Here is a 26,053-nt window from a genome sequence, read left to right on the forward strand (position 1 = left end):
TGTGTTTTGCACTCAGACAAGTGATTCCCTTATTGAGTTTATTCACATACTATGCAAGTGTACCTCTCTCAACATACACACTTTCCATTCAGCCTCAAGGAACCAGTTATATGCCCTATGTTCAGTGACTACTGATTTGGCAGAGAACTGCTGCCCAAAGTTTAGATACCATGCTTAAACTTGCTAAAAGCCCAGGTCAAGTGCGTGCCTGGATTTTCTGGAGAACATGCTGAGCAGTAGTGGAAGGGACTGACATAATTACTTTTCTCTAATGGGGCAACAGACAAGAAAAAAAAGGACAGAGGGATGATGTCAGGAGAAGCAGTAGGAGTGTGACCTTAAAGAGGGAAAATGAAGTACTTCACATCATGGTTTTTAACCAATCCCTTTCAAACGCTAAAGTACATCTCAAAGCAGCAGACGATCTTCATGTGCCAGCTCAATTTTACATGTACACTGCAGGCTCATTTTTAGGTAAATGGTGAGAAGAGTTTTTAAATCACGAGAACCAGAGAGTCAAAGTCTGTGCCTCATCTAAAAACTGGTTTTGCTTTGCTTGTAGATATTACTATACCTTCAAGTGACAGATGGGAGTGTGAAAACTTTCTATCATCCTTGAAGATTCAGACCAGCTTAATAGAGAAAAGATGTGAAAGGAAAAATCATCATTAAAATGGTCTTGAAAGGGATGACTTCCAAATTATTGTCTGACAGCTTCTCCAGATGGCTTGAATATCTGTCAGATATGAGCGGCATTCATTAAAGATGCCTAGAGGAAAAAAAATAAAATATAAATAAAAAAAAATCCAAGGTTTCTTTTTGGTCAGAGAAAGGGGAGAAAGTAGGAGAGAAGGGGAAAGAAAGGAGGAACATATTTTAAAGATATTTTTTTCCCCACTAGAAAGAAACCACACAACAGGCAGCTTTCAGTTCTGTTGTTATTTTCTCTCAGCAGTGCACAGATCATGCTTGATCCATTTTCTTTTTTTCTAGGTGCAAATTCAGTGTGTTTTCCCAGTGGCCCTGGGCTCCTTCCAGGTGCAGAAAGCTTCCCAGGAGGCCACAGCCAGGCAGACTGTCCCTGCATGCTGCCCACAGAGGTCCTTCCTGATGCCTAGGCAGTCCCTCTGGCTGTGTTGGTAGGGTATAACTGTAGCTGGGATGTACAAAGAGGAATACAGTTTCCAGTGTCCATGCAAAAAGCATTGCAGACACTTAAAAAGGCCAGAATAAAGGAAAACCATTATTGGTTCTCTTCCCATTTGAAAATGCATTTTCTAGCAGCAAGACTTGGAGGCTAAGTCCAATGCTAAGAGCCCCACTTACTGCCATCACGACCTCTCTTTATTGATCAAACTGATGGGTTTTCCCATCAGATTTGTCTGAATCATGCACTTAGGTTTATCCTATTCAAGGGAGAAGGAAGGACGCTGGGAAATGTTTGGCTTTATTTTAACAGATTTTGGTGATGCAATGATCAAATGGGCTGGCACAAAAAAGAAAAGAGCCATGAAACAACTGGACACACTATGACTTCAACAAGAGAGAGGAAGAGCTGAGCCTGTAAACCAAGGCTTTCTAGCTATGTACTGTTATGAGAATTACAGACAATTAATTTATGGTGATGACTACAAGGGTTATTGAAGCACATTGTTGGGTGGAGGCTCCTGTTTAAGCCACAGAAGCAGGCTGAGGACTGCCCACCGCAGGGAATTGCAACCTTCAGGTTTTATGCATTGGCTTTTCCTGATCACTGTTGGCCTTACTGAGCCCAGTGATGTAGGGAAATCTGGTTATGTCTCTCAATTTATTAATCCTTCTCTAGCTATTGTTTGAGAACTGCTGTTCCTGGGGTTATTAATAGTGGTTGGTATTTACCTCTTGGAGGAAGCGGATTGCTACACGCCACAAATCACGCCTTTATCACTTCAAAGATGAAACCTCCATCTGTGCCAAACCACTGATATAATTACTGCCCCTTCCCTACCACCCCCTGCTCAGCAGCATCAGCTGTGTGCAGAACCTGCTAGATGCAATTATTTTCAATCACACCTCCGGACAAACAAGATCATCTTTCAGATACTAAGGGTTGCTAAAGTACAACCGTGCGTTATACCTGCAGCAAGAGTGACAGGGAGGGCAGTGGGGTGGATGAGGATCACTCTGAATAGTTTATCACTGAGGTGGCTCCTCCCCTGGTTTGTAGTGTCACAACTTGTAGGACCTGGGGATGCTGCAGCTTCAGGGAGTTGTGGTGTGCTGCTTGTATAAGGTCAGTGCAGTCAGCCAGGAGGGGCAGCAGGGCTCACACAGCTGCAGGTTCACAACAGCTGCCATGTGGGAAACCACTGGCTCAGGATTTCTAAAAGCAGGTCCAGTGTTTTGTGTTGAGAAGGTCTGGGCAGCTCTTCACCTAGCACATAGGCTGGTTTTAGCTTGCTTTTTGGAAGTATCCACCTCCCTGCATGGACTATAAAAAGAACCAAGTGGCTAGATGGGACTCTTAAACATTGAAGCCAGGCTCTTAATTCCAGCTTTGTGTAGCCAAAGTTGGCTGTGTTTAAGTCATGACACTTACAACAGCAGTGTTTCATGGCCCCTCAGGCTCAGCACTGAGCAAGAAGCCCTTTTCACTCCTGAATGCAGAACTGCTCCAGAAGAGGTGGTCTGGGACAGTGCCAACACCTCCACTGGCACATGGTGCAGCATCCCAAACAGCAGCCATGTGCCACCAGCACCTCTGCTGCCTGCTGGCCCCATCCCAGCAATCAGCACCTCAAAGCTTCAGCCCCTTTTTGAAGCAGCCATTTAGGGACCTGCACATTTCCTTCCCCTTTCTATTTCTTTTAATGACTGTAGCGGATAATGGAAGATGACAGATGATGGTAATTACAGCACTATGGGTGTTTTTTTTTCCTTTTCTCAAGGAATGTTATAGGCATCCTAAGCATTTTAAGCAGCTGTAAAGATGGGTGTGGTGCCCTGGGTAGAATAGCTAGCTAAATACGTTAACTGTAGGGCAGGCCGGGATGTGACTCTTGAGCTAAACCAGCCACCTCTCTCTACTGAAGCAGCAAAATTAGCTTAAGTTTTTCTGTTGGGTCTGTGGCCTTTCTATTTAATTTACTTAACTGAAGGTTGCAGCTATTCCATGGAATCTGCGTTCTCTGTGATTAAACAGATAGGATGAGAGCACATGTATGAATTATTAGAGATAATAGTGTGCAGTCTTTTTGCTTTCCCAGGATCTGGTCCACACACTGAGTTGCTTACAAGCATGAATGGATTGACTGGAAGGGGAGGAGGGGCTGAGGGCTTTTGTCCAAGTCCTGTTAACATCATGGGCTTTGAGGCACACCCCAGATTTAATGCATAAAATAAGGGTGGTGGTACTAGCCCTGTTGCAGTCATGCGGAATCCTGCTGAAAGCAATAGGACAGATTCTGTCCCATCACACACATGCAATCATGCATATATATGTACCACAGGGTAGAAGGCAAAACTTGTGCAAATTTAAAGTCTAATGACTAGTGGGCTCTAAGTCTCAGTGGAAATGCACAGAAGGTAGGTCCATGCGTTGGCCCTCACCCTGTCTGTGAGAAGAACCAGGAACATAACTGCTTTGTCAATAGGCTTAAATCCATACCAGTCTACCAGTGCCACTGCAGGAAACGTTTGAAGGTGAATCAAAACCAATGGAATAACAGATATCACAAGAGATGTCAAAATGACAGCTTTAGGAGTTGTGGCCACTTGGTACTTGTAACAAAACCAGGTGCAAGCCTTTTTGCCCGATGGCAACGTGTCACTCTGCTCCTGGCAGCCCCCTCGGCCTCTGGCAGCTTTTGTGGTTGCTAAAAGGAGTGTGTGTTTGCCCATGGCTTTCTACCTCGACCTTAGCATGTAAGCATGCTGCCCCTTGCACCTGGGGACCACACCACAGCAATGCTAATCCTACTTGGACCTTAGAGTCTCTTGGGTATGGTGTTACATGCTCTGCTCCTGCTGTCCTTGGTCATTCAGAAATGGGTTCTTGGTAGAGGGGTCCATGGCGACATTGGCATTGTGCTCCATGAAAGAAACTCAGCCCTGCCAAATTTCATTCTCAACTGAAGAAGCAGTTGTCCCATTTATAGAGAGTTTTTCTGACGCAGCATGTTATTTTGTCTGTATTGGGTTTATTCGTTTCTGGAAGGCACAGGTAGTGGTGAGGCAGTGGGTTATTAGACAGTAATTACTCTGGTTATTAAACAATATGGGCTGGCTTTCAGGATAAGCACCCTCATGGGAGTGAAGTTACGTCTTTGGAGCAACTTAACATTACAGTATATTGGACTACTAATGTATTTTTAACTGTATCTCTGGGGTTTTAGTATAAAAAAAGATCCTGATTCTATTCTCCTAGTACATTCTCAACCATCCCCTAATTTAATTTTTTGAGATTTAAATGACTTGATCAGAGAACAGGGCTAGACATTATGTCTGTGCCTAAGCAAGGCTTACATTCGAGGCTGTTACTCTGTAGAGTACATAAGAGTTTCCTGGTTTTGTGAAAGAAACAAGGAAATCTAGGATTATTTCTAATAGTAATTATTCTGATCAATAAATAATAATTTCATTTTAGACCAAAGGAGAGGCAAGATTTTAATTCATGACCAGATACTCCCATACGAGGTACTTTAAAAACCCATAGGTTTTAAAACTGGCACAGCCTGACCCCCAAAATTAAATTTTGACTGAAACTGGGCTTTGAGTTTACAAAGATGTACTTACAGAAAAGGGACAGAGGGTATGAAATGGGGGTGAAGAGGCCTGGCTGAGGTTTGGTAGCCAAGGCCTGCAGCCTCTGTATGTAATTTAGCATTGAGGGCAGGCAGAGTGAATTGGTACGAGGTGTTTGGAAGAGGATGTGCTCTGGAGGGTGGCAGAGGAAAATGTTGTGATTAATATTCGTGGGAAAATAAATAAATAAATAAATAAAATAAACAACCAACAAGCAACAAACTATTGCTGCAACAAATCTCAAAGGGAGCTGAAAACAAACAGCCCTCTGTGAATGCAGTGTGCACCAGAGACTATTGCCACCTGAGGAGAGTAATTGGCAAGTGCCGAGCAAGAGCTTGTTCTGGGTTTGGAAGGGCAGCATTGTCATGCTAATGGTCCTTTCACTTGCCTGCAGTGCTGCTGTTGTGCTCTCCTGGAAGAGTGGGGCAGAAGGCTTTCCCAGGACCTATTTGTGCAGAAGGGCTGGCTGCTGCTCCGCCTGCCCTCCTACCCCTGCACCCGCCTCCCTGCCCCTCGCAATGCAGCCCTTTAAGCATTTGTGAGGGCTGGGACCCAAGCTGATTGAAACCAGGCAATAGGGCTGGCCAGGGCTCCATCACCCTGTGAGACTCTCTCTGGTACCTGGGTGCTCATCCTCCCTTCCCCAGCCTTTCTTATCACTGATGGTGAAGTGTCTCCTTGCCCGACAGGGTCCTGCCCCACTCTATGCTCTAATTGTTTCACAGTGCCCTTCTTGCTTTAACAGCTCATGTGAGAATCAGTCTTTTTTTTTTTTTTTTTTTTTTTTTTTTTTTTGCAAGAATCTTAAGCTGTCGTTGACAAATATAGACTCAGTTTTGGCTGAAGTTCTCTTGTCTGAGAAATATCCTTTCAGAGAATTTAAGTGTAAGGTACTCTCGTTTACATGGATCCTACCAGCTGCTGTCAGCTCTGCAGCCCCAGGGGAAAAAAAATTCAGATGATACTGTGAATGCTGCTAGTGAGAACATTAAAAGCAACCATATCCAGGTCAGGTGAAGTTCTGAAAATGTCTAGCATTCATGTGCCCTTAATTGCTTTTCTGCCTGTACAGCTGTGGGTCAATGCACCATCCGTGAGGGGCCTGCCTCCAGAATTTCTTTTCTATTATATAACATAGATATGGAGAGAGGAGCAGGCAGAGGCTACTCAGTGAAGAAAGGAAGTAGACTTGAGTAGCAGGAAGAAATTTGAATTTATAGGGGGAAGTTCTAATATTGGGCCTGACCAGGGGCAGGTAGGCCTGGAGGAGCTGCTGGGTTCCTCTGCTAATTGCTAAGGTGCTAAGAGCATCAAACATCAGGAGAAAGATGGGACAGAGCTTCTTTATGTCTTTACGTGAGTCAATAAAATAATAAGGTGATTGCTATATCTTACTGGAGCATCAGCAACATGAAAAATGTAGATATCATCAGGATAGAGACTGTAGAAATGTAGAGACTGTAGAAATGTGCAGATACGTCCAGGCCCTGAGTCAGAATCACCCTCAGGACTCCTGTGAGACTGGTGTGACATCCCCAGGGCCTCTGTCACCACATCCAGGGCTTTGCTGCACTAGGAGCATACCACCAGAATAGCTCTGCCAGGGAGCACATTGTCTCTATTCCTATTGCCAAGAGAGGAAAAGTGAGGTGGTGTGAGCTCAAGGAATTTGCTCAAAGCCATACAGCTGTGGTTGTAGGGCTTGAAACCCTGTTCCAGCCTACCTAACAGGTAAAAGGCACTACTGAAAACCCATGCTGCGAACTTTCTGAGGAACTGTCTGCCTCTTCATCCTGCAAAGTATGAGGTGCACCCAAGCTGTTATCTACATAGTGACTCACTTCCAGTCTTATAAGATCTGACACAAAGGAGGTAAAATTAAATGATTTAGTACACATTCAACTATTCTCTTTAGGCTGTCCTTGTTAAAAGAAAAAAAAATAACAGAAAGATCTTTGCCAGCTACACCTGCTTTTTGGCAGCTGCTGCAGTGACAGCTGAGAATGCAATATATTAAAAATGCCACTTCTACGAAATAATCATGTCCCGTTGAGTGATTCCCAGCAAGATCTGGTGAAGGAAAAGACTTAGCTGAAGCACATCTGTTCTGGACAGCATGAGGACTGGCGAAAGCAAAGCATACTGTGAATGCTAAGCTGAGCACAACAACAGGTAGAATGGCTCAAGAGCTCGGTTGTTTTGCTGAAATAATGTGAGAAAATTTTGTGCAGCTTGTACCTGCAGTATGAATTGATCAGGTGACATGAAATGACTCTTCCTTGACTTTTGAAGGGGTGAAAAATAAAGGAAAACAACAAGGGATTAGCACAACTGTCAGTTCACTTTCTCCTGTTGGAACCATGATAAACTCTGGTTGATTGTTGTTTTAATTAATCAGAAGCAATCAGCTTGTAAATGCTGTGATTAACACAGCTTCTGTTTAACCCCGTGTTGAGTTTTCCAAGCAGTGTATGCAACAGTTCTGCAGAGACAAGGGAAGTTTAAAAGCTCTCAGACAGAAGCTGAGGTTGGCATCTGATGCTGAATAGCCAAGTCTGCCTCCAGCACACCAACCAGCTGTAAAACCATGTAGCAGATTGAAGCAGTACAAGCCCAAATGATTTCCTACTGTTCTCAGGACAAAAAGAGTGGTTTTTGTTTGTTGGTGTGTTTGTGCGTTTTGTTTTAAATCTGAGATTCCCAAGGGGCGGCTTGTGTAAACTTCTATTTTCTGTTCTCTTGTAGGTTTGTTGATTGGCTCTGGTTGTGCTCTCTATCCTCTTGGCTGGGACAGTGAAGAAGTCAGACAAACTTGTGGTAACCTTTCCAACCAGTTTGAATTGGGTAAGTCATTATCAGAGCATCTCAGGGACATTATACTCTTCTGTTTCTTGTCCGTGAAAGCAAAAGAGACGAGTGCAGTCTTGGAGGAACAGCCCAGTTGTGTGCTGTAGGGTATTCATATTGCATGTTTCTGACGTGGTGCTAAGGCAGGGGACTTAAGGCTTCCTGGGAATGTTTTCCAGCAGAATATTATAAAATAAATGAAGAAATGTATGTATGTATATTTATATTTAAGACATCAGATTTAATAGTCTTGCAATCGGTGAGTTAACATCCCTAGAAATCAGGACAGGGACAGATCAGAGATATCGTGTCAATGGGTTGAGGTAATTCACAATAAGAGCAGTTAACTATCTTTGCAGTCTGGCATGCTTATGGGCTTCTAAACTAAGTGTAGGAGTATGGTTTTGGTTACTCACAACCTCAGAAAGCTGGTAAATAACATTTGCTCCCTATGACAGCCTTTTCTGCAACAAACAACTGGTCTTACCGGTGATGTCTGCACTGAGCTAAATGAGAGCCAAGGATGCGGTGAAGCTGGGCTCACACCCACACAGCATGGGGTGAGCATCTTGTAGAGAGCTCATTGGGGTGATAGAAAACAGAGGCCCAGCAGGGAGCTAAGGATTAAGCAATGTGAATGATCAGGATCTGATTAAATGAACATGCAAGTCCTTTTTTAGTGAGAAGGGTGGATGCAGATGCTGCTATCCTGCTCTATAAGTACTCTTTGGTCCTGTGTCACTCGAGGAAGAGAGGGATCTGCAATCATCCTGCAGGAGCAAAAGAAACTGATCATCCCAGCCCTCTGCACACTGAGCTCCAGCTCCCAGGAAGGCATACACACATCTCTGAGATCCTGCGAGCTAAGCCTTACAGTTCCTGTCAGAAACTCTTTCCATAGCTTTGTGTGGACAGCTCATGGAAGCCTGGCAGTAATCACAGTGCAAAGAACAGTGGACAGAAACGTTCTCCTGGGGTTAAATGCAAACCTGCTGCATTGTCTTTTAATTTTGTCCTGATATTTTGGGCAGGCTTCAAGAGCAAGGGGTTTTGTTTCCAACTCAGAGATGTTTCTTCTGTCTGGTGGAACTAGATGATCTTCAAGGTCCCTTCCAACCCCCAAAATTCTATAATTCTATGATTTTCAAATCAATTCAGATCAAAAGGTAAAGGATTGCACAAATAGCTTCATATATATATATATATATATATATATATATGTATATATATATACATATATGGAAGAGATGCTTCAGGTCACCCTCCCTTACACTATTCGTGTGGTGTATTGCAGTGCATTTGTTCTGGCATGGGACCAGAAATTCTCATTACCAGCAACAACATCTACCTATACCACTGCCACTGCTGATGGTACCAGCATCTACTTAATGGTGTTGCTCAGGGAATGTGTTATGTGCCCTAGTACCTTTACCTTGTTATTCTGAACTTCAATATCCTTTTGAGCTATTAATGTTTAATTTTCTTTTCAACAAAGTATGCAAAATTTGCTCCCATGACACCTGCTTGTACCTCCTGACAGCCTGCCCCTTCCCAGGCTTCACTCACCACTCTCCCCAGAGTGCAGAAAAGGGTTACCTTTCCAAGTTCTTTATCTGAAAACCCATGAGGATGTGGGTCTCACACCAATGTGAACTCCTTGAGGACAGTACTTAGACAGCTACAAACTATAACCCTAAACACAGTTGTGCTCTCAATCAAAGCACTCTCTGAGACCACCTTCAACACCTGCTTCTTGAGTCATTTATTTGCCTAAATTAAATCATTTTGCCATTAAAGGCAGTGAAGAAACCCATGTGAAAGATTTCAGCTTTCCTTCTAGGTACACATAAGGGATATAAGCAGGGGACGTACTGTATTAACTGTGAACGTGTGTATGCCTATTTTATTCTGGACCCGTGTAAAGCATGTGCTCTGCATGCCTAGACTTGGTGTCAATGCTGATCTGCAGGAATCGCATGTTAACACATTCATTAACAGATTATAATGAGCTGAAATCTGCTGTAGTGATTTTCACTAGGAAGCTCTGCCACTAAAACATTTCTTCTCCACATACACCAGCAGTAAATTTAGATGTGTGGCTTTGATTTTTTTAAGGTAATGTCAGTGTTTGGTTGATGCTGTGTTACCAAGGTCATTTGTGAAGAAGTCGTACTGTCCAAAGTCTGTTTAATAGCCATGATGCTCATCTCACTTGATAAATATATTTTGGTTAATGATAACCCAAACCCTCTAGTAGTTTCTGCATCATTAGAGATTGGTTTACTCATTATAGCCTGCAGACCAAAAATGATGTTTCAAAGACTTAATCTCACCAACTCTCAAGACAAATTTTAGTAATTATTGCTTTCATTTGAATATTTAATTTGATTAAGCCACAATGATATGTTTTCTATTCCCGAGTCTGTGAAACGAGTTGCCTCAAGATCCATGCATACATGCACTGCATTCAAAACCTTCCCTTAGGAGCTGCTGTGAACTCTGGGCTGACTTGCTGATGGGGTAAATGGTGGCAATGGGAGTGCTGGTCCTGCTCCTCCTGTTGCCAAGGGTGCTAGCATGGACGGCAACAGAAGCCTGATTTGGTGCATGTGGTTATGCTCAAAGCAGAGGGATGTTGAACACGAGACAGCTTCAGCCTCCTCTTCAAGGATGGCAGAGCAGCTGGTGCAGCATGGATGAAGGGAGCCTTGGAGAGCACGGGTGTTAGTAAAAGTCAAAGCTTACCAGATTTGACCACAGAGCCAGCAAAGATAGGGCTTCAGCAGCTAGTAAGATTTTCTGGGGACCTGCAAAAGATAAGATGAAAAAAAGAAAAAGGTTGACATTGGATGTAGAAAAGAAAAACCAGGAGCTGCATCTACATCACAGGAGAATGAGAAGGGCAAGAGGCAGGTGCAGAGGAGGGATTGCAAGGACTCAGTTGAGAAGCAGCTGGATTGTGATACCTGAAATGTAATGCTAACCAGAAATATTCCAAAATTAGCAATTAAATGAAAATGGCTTTAACAAAACACGACAAAAAAAGTCTGTTATATGCTCATAACTAGATAGAAGAAATAAATAGCAATGCTAAGAACCCATAAAAAGCCTAATCCATAGTGGGTGTGCTAGATAAGAAATGCTTCTCTGTGTCTTCAGGCACTCTGAAAAGGCATTAGACTAATAGGGTCTCCAAATAGTGCTGAGATAGCCCAGATTGTGAAGAGGGGACCCTTGTCCTCCGCCCCCATCAAACACACATTTCTGTGTAAATTCCAAAGCAATATTTAAAAAGGCTGCAGGAAAAATAACCATGCCTTTCATTTACATGTAAGTGGATTAGGTTATTCTCTTCTAGAAAACCTGAGCTGACATTGTGAAATGCCCAGAGGTTTGCTGCTCTCTTTAAAACTGGATATTTGTTTTTTATTAACTGAACTACGTCCAAATGGTTTACTTAAACATTTGTGTATTTAATTGGTCTAATTTTTTTTTTCAACCAAATGAAAGCATTTGTACAACTCTATCTCTAAAAAGAGGACTCATTCTTCAGTTGAAGATGCTGTGCCAAAGACAACCCCATTTGTTGATTAAATCACGTTCAATAGATGAGCTGTTTTGCTAATGAGGATGGGGAGTAACCTCTAAATAGACTTGTGCACCTGTAGAAGGACCTGCTGTCTGCTCATCTCAAGCAATCTGTTTTTACCAACATGGAAAAAAAAAAAAAAAAAAAAAAAAACACAACGATAAATCAGGACTTTGACAAACGAACTCTGGCAAATTTTGTTGCAGGAAGGTTGAGGTCATGTTGTTCCTGGGTCTCTGTTGTGCACCTCTGCTTGTGACTCCCAGCTCCCCAGCATTAGGTGGGACCTGTGTGGAGGCAGTGTTCCACCTTGGCATCCTAGTTTGTATCCTGGGTAGAGCTGAGTTCCCACCAAACCATGAGACTATGAGCCAGAGAAGTCCTCTGGTGATGTTTTTCGGGTGGTAACTCGTAGAAGGAGGGCAATATTAGTAAATAGGGTGAGAAGAAAGATGTTCGTGTTTAAAACCAACATAATAGTTTGGTCAGTGACTGGGTGAAAATCCTTTGTCTAATTACCATTGCCTTAGATAGAGACTGGAGTTATAAACTACCAGTGCACATGCTAAGTGACTGCCTTTTTCTTCTACCAAATGTCTGAGGAAGGATTGCAATCTCTCATCACTGTGCAAACTGTTATTGTTATGCTGCTTTATTTACACCCCAGAGTCACCTGTGAGCCCATGCAGGACAGCACTGATGTGGCATGTCAGGCTCAGCAGTACAGAGCTGCTGTCTGAGGGGTGTGCACAATCCTGTGGTCTGCAAAAGGAATTTGCAAGCAATTTCCCCAAAACAACCATCTTTATAAGCATATCATATAACACACATTCAATTTTGCTGAGCTCGAGGTACTAATGCCTTGGTTTGTTTTCATTCCTAAATGTACCACAGAAGAATAACAGCTGAAAAATGAGTGTTTTTTTTTTTTTTTTTTTTTTTTTTTTTTTTTTTTTTTTTAAGCAGGAAATTCATTAAAGTGAGGGGGCCTGCCTTAAAGTAAGACTGCATCAGATATTTGCAAAGGAATGCATATTTTGCAAAACTTCAACTGTGTGAAGAAAACTTCTGGACTTGCACATATTTTTTAAAGGACAACATGGGTGTATATGTGTGTTTACATTATAATTGGCTTTGAATGTCTAAACTCAGTAAGAGACTTCATTTTAGGCCATCAATTTCCCTAGACACATATGCAGAGGCTGCTCAGTTGTTGCATGCTTATCTCAGTTGTGATGGGTGTGGAGGTAGCTAAATCCCACAGAAAGTGTTGGAGAGGACAGGACATGTTCAGTTTAATTCACAAAATCAAGCCTTGGTTGGCATCTGGTAAAACAGCAACACAAGACCAATACCTAAATGCCTGAACAGCAAAATGCTTATCTAGAGTGAGATTCATTTGTCTAAACGTAGATGACTCATGCCATTTTAGGTGCCCTAGGAAATTTAATCTCACCTCCAGCTGCCACTCCCCTACCATCAGATGTAAGAAATGATATTATGCACTTACCTTATTAACCCGAAAGGATGAAGATACTACATTTAAGATGAACTTCAATTTTTAAGTTGAACTACATCAAGAAAAAACCTCTTCCTTTGAGGGGATACAGTATACTTGGGCAGCCAGGGCTCAGCCTGGGTGATTAGTGCTTGAGAATATTTTATGTCCTACTCCTTTTTGTGAGATATTACTTTTTATGTTGTGTGTGTCCTGCTTCAGCTCTCTTTTTATTTTTATTATTTTTTCTGCTGGGTGATCATTTATGCTAAGGAGCATCCCACAGACATAGCTTGGTGTGCATACCTACCTTTTGGGTTCACCTTTGAGTTTTGTGATGCTTTTATTTGCTAATAAAGTAAATGAAAATTGCAGATCTGGCAGCAAGGGCTTGAACAACTCAGGCGTGGCTGTAGGCACGCTATGCCCTGCCTACCCACCTGGGTGCTGCTGCCACAGCCTGCCTGAAATGCATTCTGTGCTTGTTTGAGTTCATGCCATCCTTCCAAGGCTGGGAACATCCCCTTCCCTCTTTCTTCTGCAAGTCCTACTAGATCCTCTCCCATTGTTTCATGTTCTCCAGCTGTCACGCTCCGTTGCTGCCCATCATGCACAGGGACATCCTAGGCCTGGGGCAAGGCTGCAGCAGCAACCAAAGCAGCCCAGGCAGATGGCTCCAAACATGCACCTTTGCTTGTCCTCCGTGGTGGTTCGTCTTTGAACTGCTGTGAAAAGGCTCTCCTGGCCATAGCGGTTGTCTGGAGAGCAGGTTAAAAAAGTTAAAAGGCTGGCTGCTGTCCTGAACTAAACAAGCAGTTGAATTGTCCTCAAAAGCTCTCAGAAGCTTCTCCGTGCAGGCAGGGCTATTTGTTTCCAAAAAATGTTATTAAGGTTCACTTTTGCTACTTTTAGAGTGCTTGAAATATCTTAAACAGGACTGTTAACTTGATAATTGTTTTTTTGTTTTTTTGTTTTTTTTTTTTTCTATAGAAATATTTGAGTAAATGATCTTTAAAAGCAAACAGTGCAGTTACTAAAACAACAACATAAAACAAAACAAAACAGAACAGAACACAGAAAGCAGTGAAAAAAAAAAAAAAAAAAAAAAAGAAGCTTTGTCAACTAGCTAATTGGCCTTAGGTGGCATCATTTCAGCATCTGGCTGAGTGTTGACATACAGTGCCACCACTATCAAGAAAAGTGTTTAGAGGGTAGGACAATTTATTAGAATCTTATTAAAGGCAAGGGCTTCAAAGCTGTATGTTTATGAGCAGTCTATCTGACAAAGCTGGGTTCTTTGTTCACAGATTCTCTGCAAACAACTCAAAAGTTTTTACCAGTTAAGTTTTTTTGACTGTGGCTGAGTGCAGTTTTTGTAAGCTTCCCTGAGCTACAGCTGCTGAGTTCTCAGATAAATGCATGAGTCAGCCTACATGCTAGTAAAGAAAGTGTTTCATCAAGGAACTTTTCCTCTCTGGTGCTACCCAGCTATCTTTTATTCTTAATTCTTTGTAAGCCTCTCGTGATTATGTCAAGGTCAAGGTATTCTGTCTAACCTAAAGGACTTACCTTAGTTGCCTGAGCCAGACCATGCAGGGACCCTCTGGAGTCAATGGAGACAAGCAGGAATTTACAGATGGGGACCCAGACCACCTGGGAGCAAGTACCCGCTGCTTCTTATTGCTTGAAAAGGGCAACTGAAGTAGTTAGTTGGGATCCCTTAATAGTTAAAGAAATTTTAAAATAGGTGCTACTAGGGTAGGGTTCACCATATGTACCTTAGATGACTACCTTAAGATGAAATGCATCACTCTTTATAACTGGCTTTTTCTCCCCTTTGTCTCCTGAGGGAATCTGGAGAACTAGTCCAGTGTGGATTTCTGCACTGTGGATGTCCAAAGAGAGGTGAAATTAAGTTAAGTAAATTAACTTAGCTGCACTAAGTGAGCTTTCTGCTGACTTCTTTTAGTGAGCTAGGAGAGCTCTTCATTGCCAGGACATGAGTTATTTTTCTCTTGAGATTTTGAGCGTTGTAATTGTTACAAGGTCATAGAATCATAGAATGGCTTGGGTTGGAAGGGACCATCTGGTTCCAGCTCCCCTGCCATGGGCAGGGACACCTCCCACCAGACCAGGTTGCCCAAAGCCCCATCCAGCCTGGCCTTGAACACCTCCAGGGATGGGACATCCACAGCTTCTCTGGGCAACCTGTGCCAGTGCCTCACCCTCTGAGTGAAGAATTTCCTCCTAACCTCTAATCTAAATCTCTCCTTTTGTAGTTTAAAACCATTCTCTTTCTCCTGTCATTGTCTGCCTGAGCAAAAAGTGGCTCTCCATCTTTTTGTAAGCCTCCTTTAAGTACTGAAAATCTGTAATGAAGTCACCCTGGAACCTTCTCCAGGCTGAACATCTCCAGCTCTCAGCTTTTCTTCATTGGAGAGGTGCTCCAACCCTCTGATGAACTTTGTAGCCTTCCTCTGGACCTGTTCTAACAGCCCCACATCCTTCTTGTGCTGGGGGCCCCAGACGTGGATGCAGTGCTCCAAGTGGAGCCACACAAGGGCAGAGTAGAGGCTTTTCTGCCCCCATCCTGCACACCCAGGCAGCATACTTGTACTCTTCCCAGGCCACATGTCCCTGTCTTCCCTGCCTGTGCATTTCCTTCTTGCACCTCAGTCTGACCAGCATGTCGTTGCCCACCCATGCTGGTTCCCTTCCCTTGCTGCCTACTTTTTACCCAGGGGGGTGGAGAGTTCTTGCGCTCTAAGGAAACCATCCTTAAAGAGTTGCCAGCTCTGCTCAGCTCCATTGTCCCTGAGGACAGAGTTCCAGTGGATCTCACCCACTAGATCTTTAAATAGCTTGAAGTTCACTCTTCAGCGAAGTATTGAAGAGGTATGGGACAAGGTATCGGTTCCCCTTCCATTGTTCCACCTTACATTCATGCAGCAAATTTGAGTTGTTATTAAACAAAATCATGCAATCCTCCAAAGAAAGGGAGATTTAGTCACAGGAGTGTCTGCAAACAGCAGAGCTGGAGAATTTCAACGTTGTCATTTCCTTGCCAGTTTTACACTTCTGAACTTTATGAGACACCATGCATTTAATTACATACCAAAATGCCCATGCAATTGACTTGACCAATTATAATTAAGCAAAATATCTTGATCTGTACATGTGAAGGAAAGAATACATTTTTTAAAAGACCTTGAGAAAGTCCTACCCATACAACAGACAGAAAGAAAACACCTTCGCCAAATTCATTATTGCATATTAAACTATTTGTTCAGCTGCATTTTTACCTTACATAGAGTACTTTCTTTGTTTCATGAAACTACTTTAATCCTTTCTGGATGCATTCCAAGTTTTGAGTTCTTTTCCTGCTTTTGTAGCTGATTTCACGTGATGGTTTTTCATTGTGTAACTGTGTCAAGAAAAAAAAAAAAAAAAAGATTCCTCAACTATTTAATTTATCTTGGCTTTGTTTCAAAATAATCATGCCTTCTTATTAATTAGCTGATTATCTTTTACATTCATTCGTGGCTTTCATATCTCCAAATCCCTGTATATTCCTTAACATCACATTCCTTGCTTTCTTCACTGATTACTTTTTCCAACACCCTCATTGATTACATGAATTCACATTCCCCTGTAGTACTGGACTCTCATATGAAGCTGTTAATTGGAGTTCCTGCACAGGCTTTTGCAAGAAAGAATTGTAGGTTTTATTTTTAAAGCTGTATCATTTGTATTCTTCAGCCTGGGTAGTTCTAAAAACCTTTTTTCTTCATCTTGGAAAAGAGGCTGTAGCTAGGGTTAAATGATTACAGAGTCTGCCAAATACTGGCAGTCTGCATGCCCAGGATAGTCTTAACATTAACAACAAAGAAGGTGCAAATATTTAAGAAACTTAGCCTTGCAATTAACAAATTTGCATCCAAGACACTTTCATATTCTGGATATTTTCCATAAGTGTCATTTATTGGTTATTTTAGATGAACATCATATGTTATTTCCAGGACCTTGATAACTATGTGTTTTTTATAAGACATCACAAATAGAAATCCTGGTAAAACTCTGCTTTGGCAACTGGATCCTGGCACAGCTCCACAAGAGATCAAGTATCTACAGAGTTTTTGTTGCCAAAGTTCACTCACTCCCAAATTTGTCTTAATCTGTATTTGCCTTATATATTGGAGCGTGAGAAGGAACTAGGGGACACATATCACAGCCTTGAAGATTACCTTAGAAATCAGGAAAAGGCAAAGAAGTGTTTTCTAATAAGCTCTTCCATCCAAAACTAACCTTTCACATTCTTTGACTTCTTTGAATGTAGTAAGTACTGTCTTATATTCTATGGGACTCCTTTCTGTGGAGTCTTCTTTTCATACTGTCCTCATTCACCTTGCTTTTGTCCTTTAAAATAAGGGGCTGCAATTTCTTTCAGTCCTTTTATAAAAGAGAGGAACATCATGTTGCCACTCTTGTCTCCTTTTATTTGCTTGGAAAGTGGCCATCCAGCCCAATAGCTGTGAGACCTATGATTCTCTGATTTCAGAGTTAATCATGACACTATTTTACTGCCAATCCCAGTAAAACCAAATGTGAAAACAGAGTTCTTAATGGTCAGCTACAAATTTACCTGAGCTGACTTGGACAGCCCTGTTTCACTGAGCAACCAGAAGGCAAGAACTCCAATTATTTATGCTCTCTTCCCTGCCTTCCCCTCTCCTTTCTTTCCTCCTTTCCCCCCAAATAGGATCCAGAACTAAAAAATAAATAAATAAATAAAAAATGAAGCTACAACTTCTCCTCCATAGCTGTTAGGAAAAGACTATTTCATTAAAAGCAACACCACTTCTGTGCAGAGAAAGAAGCTGCTGTGGGCACATCATCTCTATCAGCTAGAAGAGTACTTGAACTGGTGGGGAATTTACTTTGGCATGAAACCAGATCAGCAATCTTATGAGCAAGAACATGTATACATTCTTGCATGCCTCTCCACACCCCCCAGCAGACTGGCACACTTCTACATGTATATACGTATTCTTATGCACCCTTGAGGAAAACAACAGCTTTTGTGTTTGCATGAAAATTGACAAGTTTTCACTTAATTGTTTTAATTCTATCAGGTAGTCTAGCTTTTTATTTTATAGATTTGACATAAACAAGGAAAATGGGAAACTGCAGTGCAACGTTTCTAACATTTAATATGATGGGCTCTATGAAAGTGAAGTGCCCTACTTGATGGTGAAATTTAAGCCCAGTTCTACAAAGCACTTAACCATCTCCTTGCTTCTGAATACATGACTAGTTCTACTGATGTCAGTGAAATAAAAGCTGAACATGAGAAAGGGTTCTTCAACAGCACTTGTTATCACCTGTTATTGCAATATTTGTAAAACTACGAAGTCAGAAAGCAAAGTCTATCTTCTCTATGATAAAACATTTCTATAGGTGTATTTCTTCTCATTTTGTGTTGCGTTTAATTACTCATCAACCCTGCTTTTTATAAATCTTCATGTTTCTTATAAATTGAGAATTTAATATCACAGTGAAACAAAAGTAATTCTGCAATTTAAATTGCAGTTCAATTACCCAATTATTGACAACTAACAATATTTCTTTAGGCTACAGTGGATTAAAATAGCTCATACACATATTAAAATGAGAATACCAGAGCAGAAAAATTATCTTCAAATTTATTTTTTTCCCTTGTACAGTACAGCCTTATAAAAGGGGTACCATTATTTCAGTTTGACATGCGGCTAGCAGTGTGGACAATCATTCAACAGGTGCCTTTGAAATGGATTCTCTCTGGTCTTATAGCTATACTTAGCTATGAGCTTAGGACTTGGCTATACTTAAAATGAAAAGAATGTCTAAGTCCTATACCCTTAGACACCTTCCCCACTGCAGGTTCTTATTCAGCACAATAGCTTGAAATGCTGTTCTGCTCAGTGTCATCCAAGCACAGATCAAACTATTTTGTCTAAGGCCTCCCATTGCTCCTGACACAGGCTGGAAATAATGGCCAGGTTTATTGCTGTGTTATTATTGCTCTAAGGTCAGGCTCCCTACTCGTTCATCCATTGTTCCGCACTCTCCCGTTCTTGCATTTGTTCATCTTGACCCAGCTCACACTTGTGAACTGCATTGCATTTGTTAGATCAAGAGGCTGCCTGCCATGCCTTAGAGCACTAAGTAGGACAGTGGTCCTTAGGGTAAATGGAGCATGGTATGGAGAAACAAATGTTATTCTCCTCATCCAAGACTGAAATGTGCATGTTGTATTTGTTGGCACATCTCTGACACTGACTTAACAGTTCTTTCTTTCTTCTTAATATGTATCAGGCGCTCTTTCCCCCTCTCCCATGGTTACTGCACAAAAGTTGAAATAATACCACACAAAAGGTGAAATTTACTTCATTCTGTTCCATATAGGTCACAGCTTTGGGCAGTGCAAGCAGGCAAATCTTTAAACTATTCTTAAAATAGCGTTTTAACATTTATTTTCTCTACTTGGAAGCATCACGATGAGAAAGATTTAATTTTTCAAGCTGCCACTACAAGTCTTTAGTAGTTTTAGAATACCTAGCTGTTCAAAAAAACCTATCAGTTTTTTTTTCCATAGTATCAAAATAAATGCTTTAGCACCTCCCACTCTAGTGTAAATACTATAATTTTCAAAGCAGCCCAATGGATTTAGATGTACAGTATATGCTTATTTCTGGTTTTGAAATTCTCAACATAAGCCATAGGTTTGTGTGCACAGGCAAAGGAATTGTTCTAGACAGGTCTGTCTAGGAGCTGCTGTACAGTCAGACAAGGATCAGTGTCAGAGACATTGTCAGGCACTTGGCGGCTCTTTGTGGTTTCTGATGGTCTTCTCTGTAGGAAGTCAGACTCTTTGTGTGGTCTTCTGTAATGGAGCCAAAAATGATGTCGATATACAGAGCATAACAAGATTACAAAACCAAATAAATCTCTCTCTACTACAGCACATTAAGGAGAGAGACTAATGAGCCCAAACCAAGATCTCAGCTTCTGAAGTCCTCCGGTCATGTCAGGATTTTTGTTTCATTCGACCTTTCATTTTAATTAAAAAATTGATACTTTTGAAGAAAAGACGTAGTATACTGTGTGCTGTGGTGTCGCCCTGAGATCTTCAGAGCAGCCATGAGCATAAGCGTTGCCTCCCACTGACATCTCTTCACAAGGCTGCCAGTATCCTGCAGACAGTTGATGGACGTGCTGTTTGCCTTCAGGCATGTTAATGCATTTGACGTGTTGGGGTGTACAGACATCTTGTGTATCTTGTGCCTAAGGCAGGATTAGCAGACTTGATAATTGCCTGACCCAAAGCCTGACCCTAGAGCACACCATTAGGACAGAGTACGGATGTGCCACCTGTTTCAGCTCTTTCTAGCTGGAAACTGTTTTTACCTCCTGTTCTCTGGAGGGGAGGAAAATGAGTTTTGCTGCTTTTTCCAGAGGGTGGAAAAAGATGTTGTATTTCTGCTTGTACCTTACTGAGAGCACTCACTGTTCAAAGCAGGGAGGTGTCACCCAAGATGGGGACACTTCAGTTGAAGGAGAACTTCAGTTGTAATGAGTCCCAAGCAGTCAAAATCAAGATGACCAACATGGTGCAGCCAAAGTGAAAATGACTTTTGAGATGAGCTGAAACTCTGAGGAGTAGCAGCAGTCACCTCTTTATTTTCTGAGAGCTCTGCAAGGAGGCTTAGTCTCTTCAGTAGCTGCTGTTTTTGTGATCATCTAATCTACTGCATGCACAGTGGTGCCTGGAAGGGGAGCAATGACTTTATGGTTCACTGTGGGATTCCCCAACACTATGCACTGGTGATGACTTTGGCTCCATATGGATACTGAAACCTTTGAATGCGTTCAAGGCCATATTGTTGTGACACTATTAAAACACACCGGATTAAAGATCTGTGAAGTTTTAAGTGGAGTCATTGGTTAGGGACAGAGAAGTGTCTTGCTTTTTTCACTTTAATTAAACTTGTGCTCACTGGCACTGTGACCTTAGTGGGAGCTAAGGATCAGTCCTTAAGTCTGTTCTGTTTGTGGTGGCAACTTGTGAAAGTACTGGGATCCACTGGGATCTTTACTTGCACTGCACCAGCACACAACCATTTTGCTGTCACTATTAGTCCTATACTGTTATGATACTACTGGTGTGCTGATGTCTCTGTCACTGCTCTACGTGCACACTGCCTGCTGACCCTACTGGCAGGGTACGTAAGAGGCAGGACTTGTAGACTCCGCTTGCATAGAAGCCCCTGTGCTCCTTCACCCTGGAGAGCCTCTGTTTCATCTCTTGAAAATCCATTGTCCTGGTCTTTATCTCACGCCATATCATGCTCTGCCAGATGGAGACATCTGCCATGTGGTCCTAATGCATGAGATGGTGGAGCATGGCATGGTAGGTATAGCTGTGCTGCTTCAAGTCCTGCCCCAAATCAGTCTTCTTGGAAAGCAGTTTTCAAAGGCCCTTCTCATTGTGTGACTACACAGGCAGGAGCACCTTCATCACAGATGAACCCACACATCCTGAATATATGCTTAGAGGTCTGGTAGCTCATTTATTTGGTCAGTAAATGCATACCACTAGAGCAGAGATATAGGAGAGAAAATAGCTCCTAAATAATTCTCTGCCCTGCCTTCCTCAAGGTTTTGGTTGCAGGGGCAAAGCAATAAAAGAAAGCATTTCAGTGTGGCCTGGTCAGGATTTACGCTGGTGGGATTGGGACATGATTGTCCTTGTCACTTGATGGCTTGCACTTGGGTTCAGTTTGAGTGATGGCAGAGGTGGATCCGCCTGGCTCCTTCTGAAGGGAGCCAGGCCCCATCCTGTATGACATGCATTGGCACTGGGTGTACTGCTGGAACAAACAAGTAAACCCTCAAAAGCTGTCTGGAGAAGGAGAAAATGTGAAAGGGGGGAAAAGCCCTCTTCTGACAGCAGCTGCTGTGGAAAATGGTGCCACAGGCTCTCCTTGGCCTTGGTAGGCCAAGGGGCGCCTTCTCCACTGCTGGCATATTTGTGGAGACAACAACCTCAGATTTCTCAATCATCTCTCTCTCTGTTTCCCTTGCAGGAACCTGCGAAATTGGCTGGGCTTATTACTGCACAGGTGGGGGTGCAGCCGCGGCCATGCTGGTGTGCACCTGGCTGGCCTGCTTCTCAGGCAAGAAGCAGAAGCAGTACCCCTACTGAGCGGCCCAGGGTACGGGCTGCCACCAGGAGCATGAGGGGCTTGCAGGCATCTTCTGGACCACAACGACAACAAAAAGGAAATTTTTAAGTGCTTTCACTCTGAAGCGGTGCAGGGAGGGATGGTGGGTGGTGCTGGGAGCCCTGGGGAATGGGTTGGACTGTGGACCAAAGCCACCCCACCAGGTTGGATGGGGAAGGGCTTCTTCACCAGAGCGCACCTGTGGTCTACTCCACAAATACATGACTGTGTAAGCAAGGAAAGCTCCATTCTGGCAAATTGTGACATTCTGCGTGCACCAATTAATTGAGGGATTGGTGAAAAGATGGTGCTGGAGGCCTTGAGTAGTAAGTACCTGGTGGTCCCTTCAGCACGGTGTTCCTGAAAGCACAGACACACACACGGATGTTGACCATGGCACAAAATGAGTAGAGAGGAAACCTTTTTGGTGCGATTCTTCTTTCTTTTCCTTTTATTTTTTTATTTTTAAATTCTTTTTGGTGGTTTAAAATTCAGTGTTACAACACTTTTTAATCTATACATTAAACTTAATAAAAGGACCAATAAGCCACTTTGTCAGTATTTCAGTATTTTGTATATTCTCTACACATTTCTCTTCCCCAAACATTTAGCCACTGCTTATTCAGCCCTATAGATCTTTTATTAAGCCTCTGTGTTTTCAGCGTTATTACAAAAAATGCAACATAATAACTTGGCATATGTAGCCTTTGCCTATAGTACTTTTATGAAGTGCAGTAAATGGACGTTTTTCTGTCCATTGAAAATTCCACTTACAGTACTGTAGAACTCTGTTGGTTCTGTACGACTGACAGGAAAACTTCTTCCAGACATAGATTTTTGTCGCTGTTATGTTTAGCTCATTGATGTTGTATTGTGCTGTACCATGTTTATTATTTCAATATTCATTTTTGTAAAAATATATATATATATATAAATGTGCTATTTTATGTTTGTATTTGAAAAATCTCTGTAAATAAATTTTTCCTTGATCAGTATTTACAATTTGTGCTTGTGTCATGGAAATAATCATGACCTTCAAACCATGCTGTATCCTTTTTCCCTGTAAAACACATACATTTAGGGTTCAGTTGCATTGCCCGAGGATAGATGTCTATTATCACTTGAGATGTGCCAGCATATCCAATAGTTTTGCCTGATGCTGTTAGGCAGAATGCAGGACTTCAGGGAGACCTTCTCCATTCTGGCTTGGCAGCTGTCGACTCAGCATCTCACGAAGTGCTGTGTACCCCCGTTTAGTTGACTGAAACAAGCCCTTCCTTTTTTAATAGCAGCCGCACTGATTAAATGCCTGCCAGGAGGGAATCCCTCCACAAGGCACTGGCACCATGCATACAAAACTCAAAACAAAAAAGTTATTTTCTTTAAGAAAAAAACAAACATGAAGAATAACAATTTGTAAGAGCTTTTCAATCATGGCTTTAACTGATGTTATTCTGGTTCAAATGTGTTTTTCTGCTCTGTTTTCTCGATATGATATTTCTGTCATTGTGTATTTCAAAGCTACCATGTATGTTTTAGTTACAGTTCTTCTGGTTCTTCTGGTTGAAGCTGTTGTAACTCTGAAATTGTGCAGTTGCTCCATACGTTACTCTCAGCAGCTTTTCAGAGGTTTGTAGAAATAGCAACGTCAGTTACAGAGATCAATCCTGATATTGCTGAACTGGATTTTATTGAGTTTCATTATAGGCTAAGCAGTATTTATTCACTTTATGGTGCTGTGTGGTGAATATAAAATTGTACGTTACCCTTCACAAATTAGCCCATAATAGCCACATCACATCCAACTACAATTTTGCTGAGAACCACACCAACCATGCCATGGAGATGTGGGCTTGCCTCCCTGTAATATCTTCCAGTGGTACCAGCAGCAGTAGGACATTGAGCACTGCACTCTTCCCTCCTCCTTCCAGGTTTTCTAGGCTCACCCCTTTTCACAAGTGCTCAGGGCCCTTCCAAACCTGCTGCTCGAGGTCAGTGGCATTCCATATATCTTCATGGTAAGTACAAGATTGCCCATTGGAGTTGTGAATTGACACTTTATTAAAACCAAGAGAGGTATAAACGCAACTTTGGCTGTGGTTCCCAAGGCGCCAGCTAGATCTTTGGCAAGTATCTCAGAAAAATGCTGCCTTTCAACGGCATGCAACTGTGGAAACATGTCTTTCCTTCCACTGATATTGCAGTTTGCTGTACAAAGTTTCAATGACTTGGCTATAAAAATATGTGTTATTATTCTAAATTTGACCCTCCCTAGATTATATCCTTGTCCTTGCATCATAGAGAACATTTTGAATTTGTTTCGATCTTCCCGTGGTCAGGTTCTGGCTTGATTTATCATGATAAACTGGAACTATGCAATTACTTCACAAAGAAAATTATTTTTTTGTTTTGTTACAATGCCATACAATATAACATGACTGACTTTCTCTGAATCTGTATACAATCTCCTTTTTAATTTGGAGTTGAATGAAGTACTGATTTTTAATAATCAGGCCAATGATATATGTGCTGCACCTGCTCTGTAGCTGGTTATCATATAACCTTCAGCTGCTGTGATATGAATAAACCAATCACAGCTTAATTAGGTTTGTCTATATTTGTTCATTTTTGTTCTGATATTTATTTGCACTAGAATATAAATAACATTTGTTATCATGGTTATCACAGCTACAAACTCCAATAACTTTGAACTGGACGAAAGACTGCTTTCAGTTTCTCAGTATGAAGTGCCAATTAAATATTTACAATATTTACTATGCTTAATTTTTCATTTATTTATTCTTGAAGATGAGGAGCTTGGCCTTATATTTGTCAAAACAAAAGATGTTAGCTTGGGCAGACTCCTAGATTATTGAATGCTGTCTGTGCCATTACTGGCAATTGTATCATGTAATCCTGTTCAGAAATTTCTCAAGCTCTGTTTTAAAACTATTTCAGCAATCTTCCCTCTACTACTACATTGTTATTTCAAAGTCTCACTCTCTGGGTAATTTGACATTTTCTATGTTTCAGGTAACCCTTTATTCCAGAGCTCACTGGCAACATGGAGATCAGTGGTCATAGTACGCTTCCAACAAATACACTGAGCAAGCAGCAAGTTCCCTCCATCACTCCTAATACAGGATCTATATAGAAACAAGTCATATGGCCATAGACTGCTGTTCAGTATCAGAAAATACCTTAAGATAAGTCACGGGATAGCTACAACAAGGTAAGTCAGGTGGGAATGGTCCTCAGGAGGTCTCTAGTCCAACCTTCTGGGTCATCATTAACACCTCTGTCCCCCCAACCTGTCTTTTCACCAAACCAAGTAAATACCAACCCTTGGCCTCCTCACACAGGACAAGCCCTCTAGCCATGAACTTGATTACTTCTGCTGGACCCGCTCCAGTTTGCTGATGTCAGACTTGTAAAAGTGAGTCCATAACTAGACACGATGCCTACATGTGTTCTAACAAGTGCCACAAGAGGAGGACAATCACTTGTCTGCAGATATTGTCTCTGCTCCTGTCAATGCAGCCCAAGAAGCTGTTGCCCACCATTGCTGCCAGGTCACACTGCTGGCTCCTACGCAGCTTGCTGTCCCCAGAATCCAGGTCCTTTCTTTCTACAGAGCAGCTCCTTGGTGATGCAGTCCCCGGCCTGTGTCACTGCAGGGGCTTTTTCCTTCAAAAGTATGGAACTTGGCATTTGCCCAGCCTATGTGAAAAAACATGTTAAAATCAGTGCAAATGATAACCACTGCTCTTCCCTCAATCACAAACATAGTTTTTATCATATAAGTCAATGTTTAGGTCTGGCAGAATTTACTCTTCATAAATGCATGCTGATTGCTCCCAGTCAGTGAAACTAGGTCACAGGGGGTTACCAGTGGAAATGAGACTGGGTTCCTGTTGCTTTGTGGGTTTAGCTTTTGCTTTGAATAACCAAATATGGAAAAATTGGTCATCAATAAAGCTAGAAATATTCAGGGTAGAAGAAAAAGTGAACTGTGGAGGTTCAGAATTTATACATAAATTTGAGTGAGACAAGTGGAGGTGGAGGAACTTG

General features: G+C 42.0%; 1 protein-coding gene across 2 annotated transcripts in view; it reads left to right on the plus strand.

The window, feature by feature from the left end:
- The window catches only part of LHFPL6 (LHFPL tetraspan subfamily member 6), a 140,034-nt gene extending 117,115 nt beyond the window's left edge, over positions 1 to 22,919 (plus strand). For both annotated transcript variants that reach the window (XM_032185881.1, XM_032185888.1), the window contains exons 3-4: positions 7,531 to 7,629; positions 21,845 to 22,919. In XM_032185881.1, coding sequence (XP_032041772.1) covers positions 7,531 to 7,629; positions 21,845 to 21,963 — 218 coding nt within the window. In that variant the 3' untranslated portion in view covers positions 21,964 to 22,919. The remainder of the gene's footprint in view (positions 1 to 7,530; positions 7,630 to 21,844) is intronic.
- Positions 22,920 to 26,053: the final 3,134 nt, after the last annotated feature.

Source organism: Aythya fuligula, chromosome 1, assembly GCF_009819795.1.
Source record: "Aythya fuligula isolate bAytFul2 chromosome 1, bAytFul2.pri, whole genome shotgun sequence".
In the NCBI taxonomy this organism is placed as follows: Eukaryota; Metazoa; Chordata; class Aves; order Anseriformes; family Anatidae; genus Aythya; species Aythya fuligula.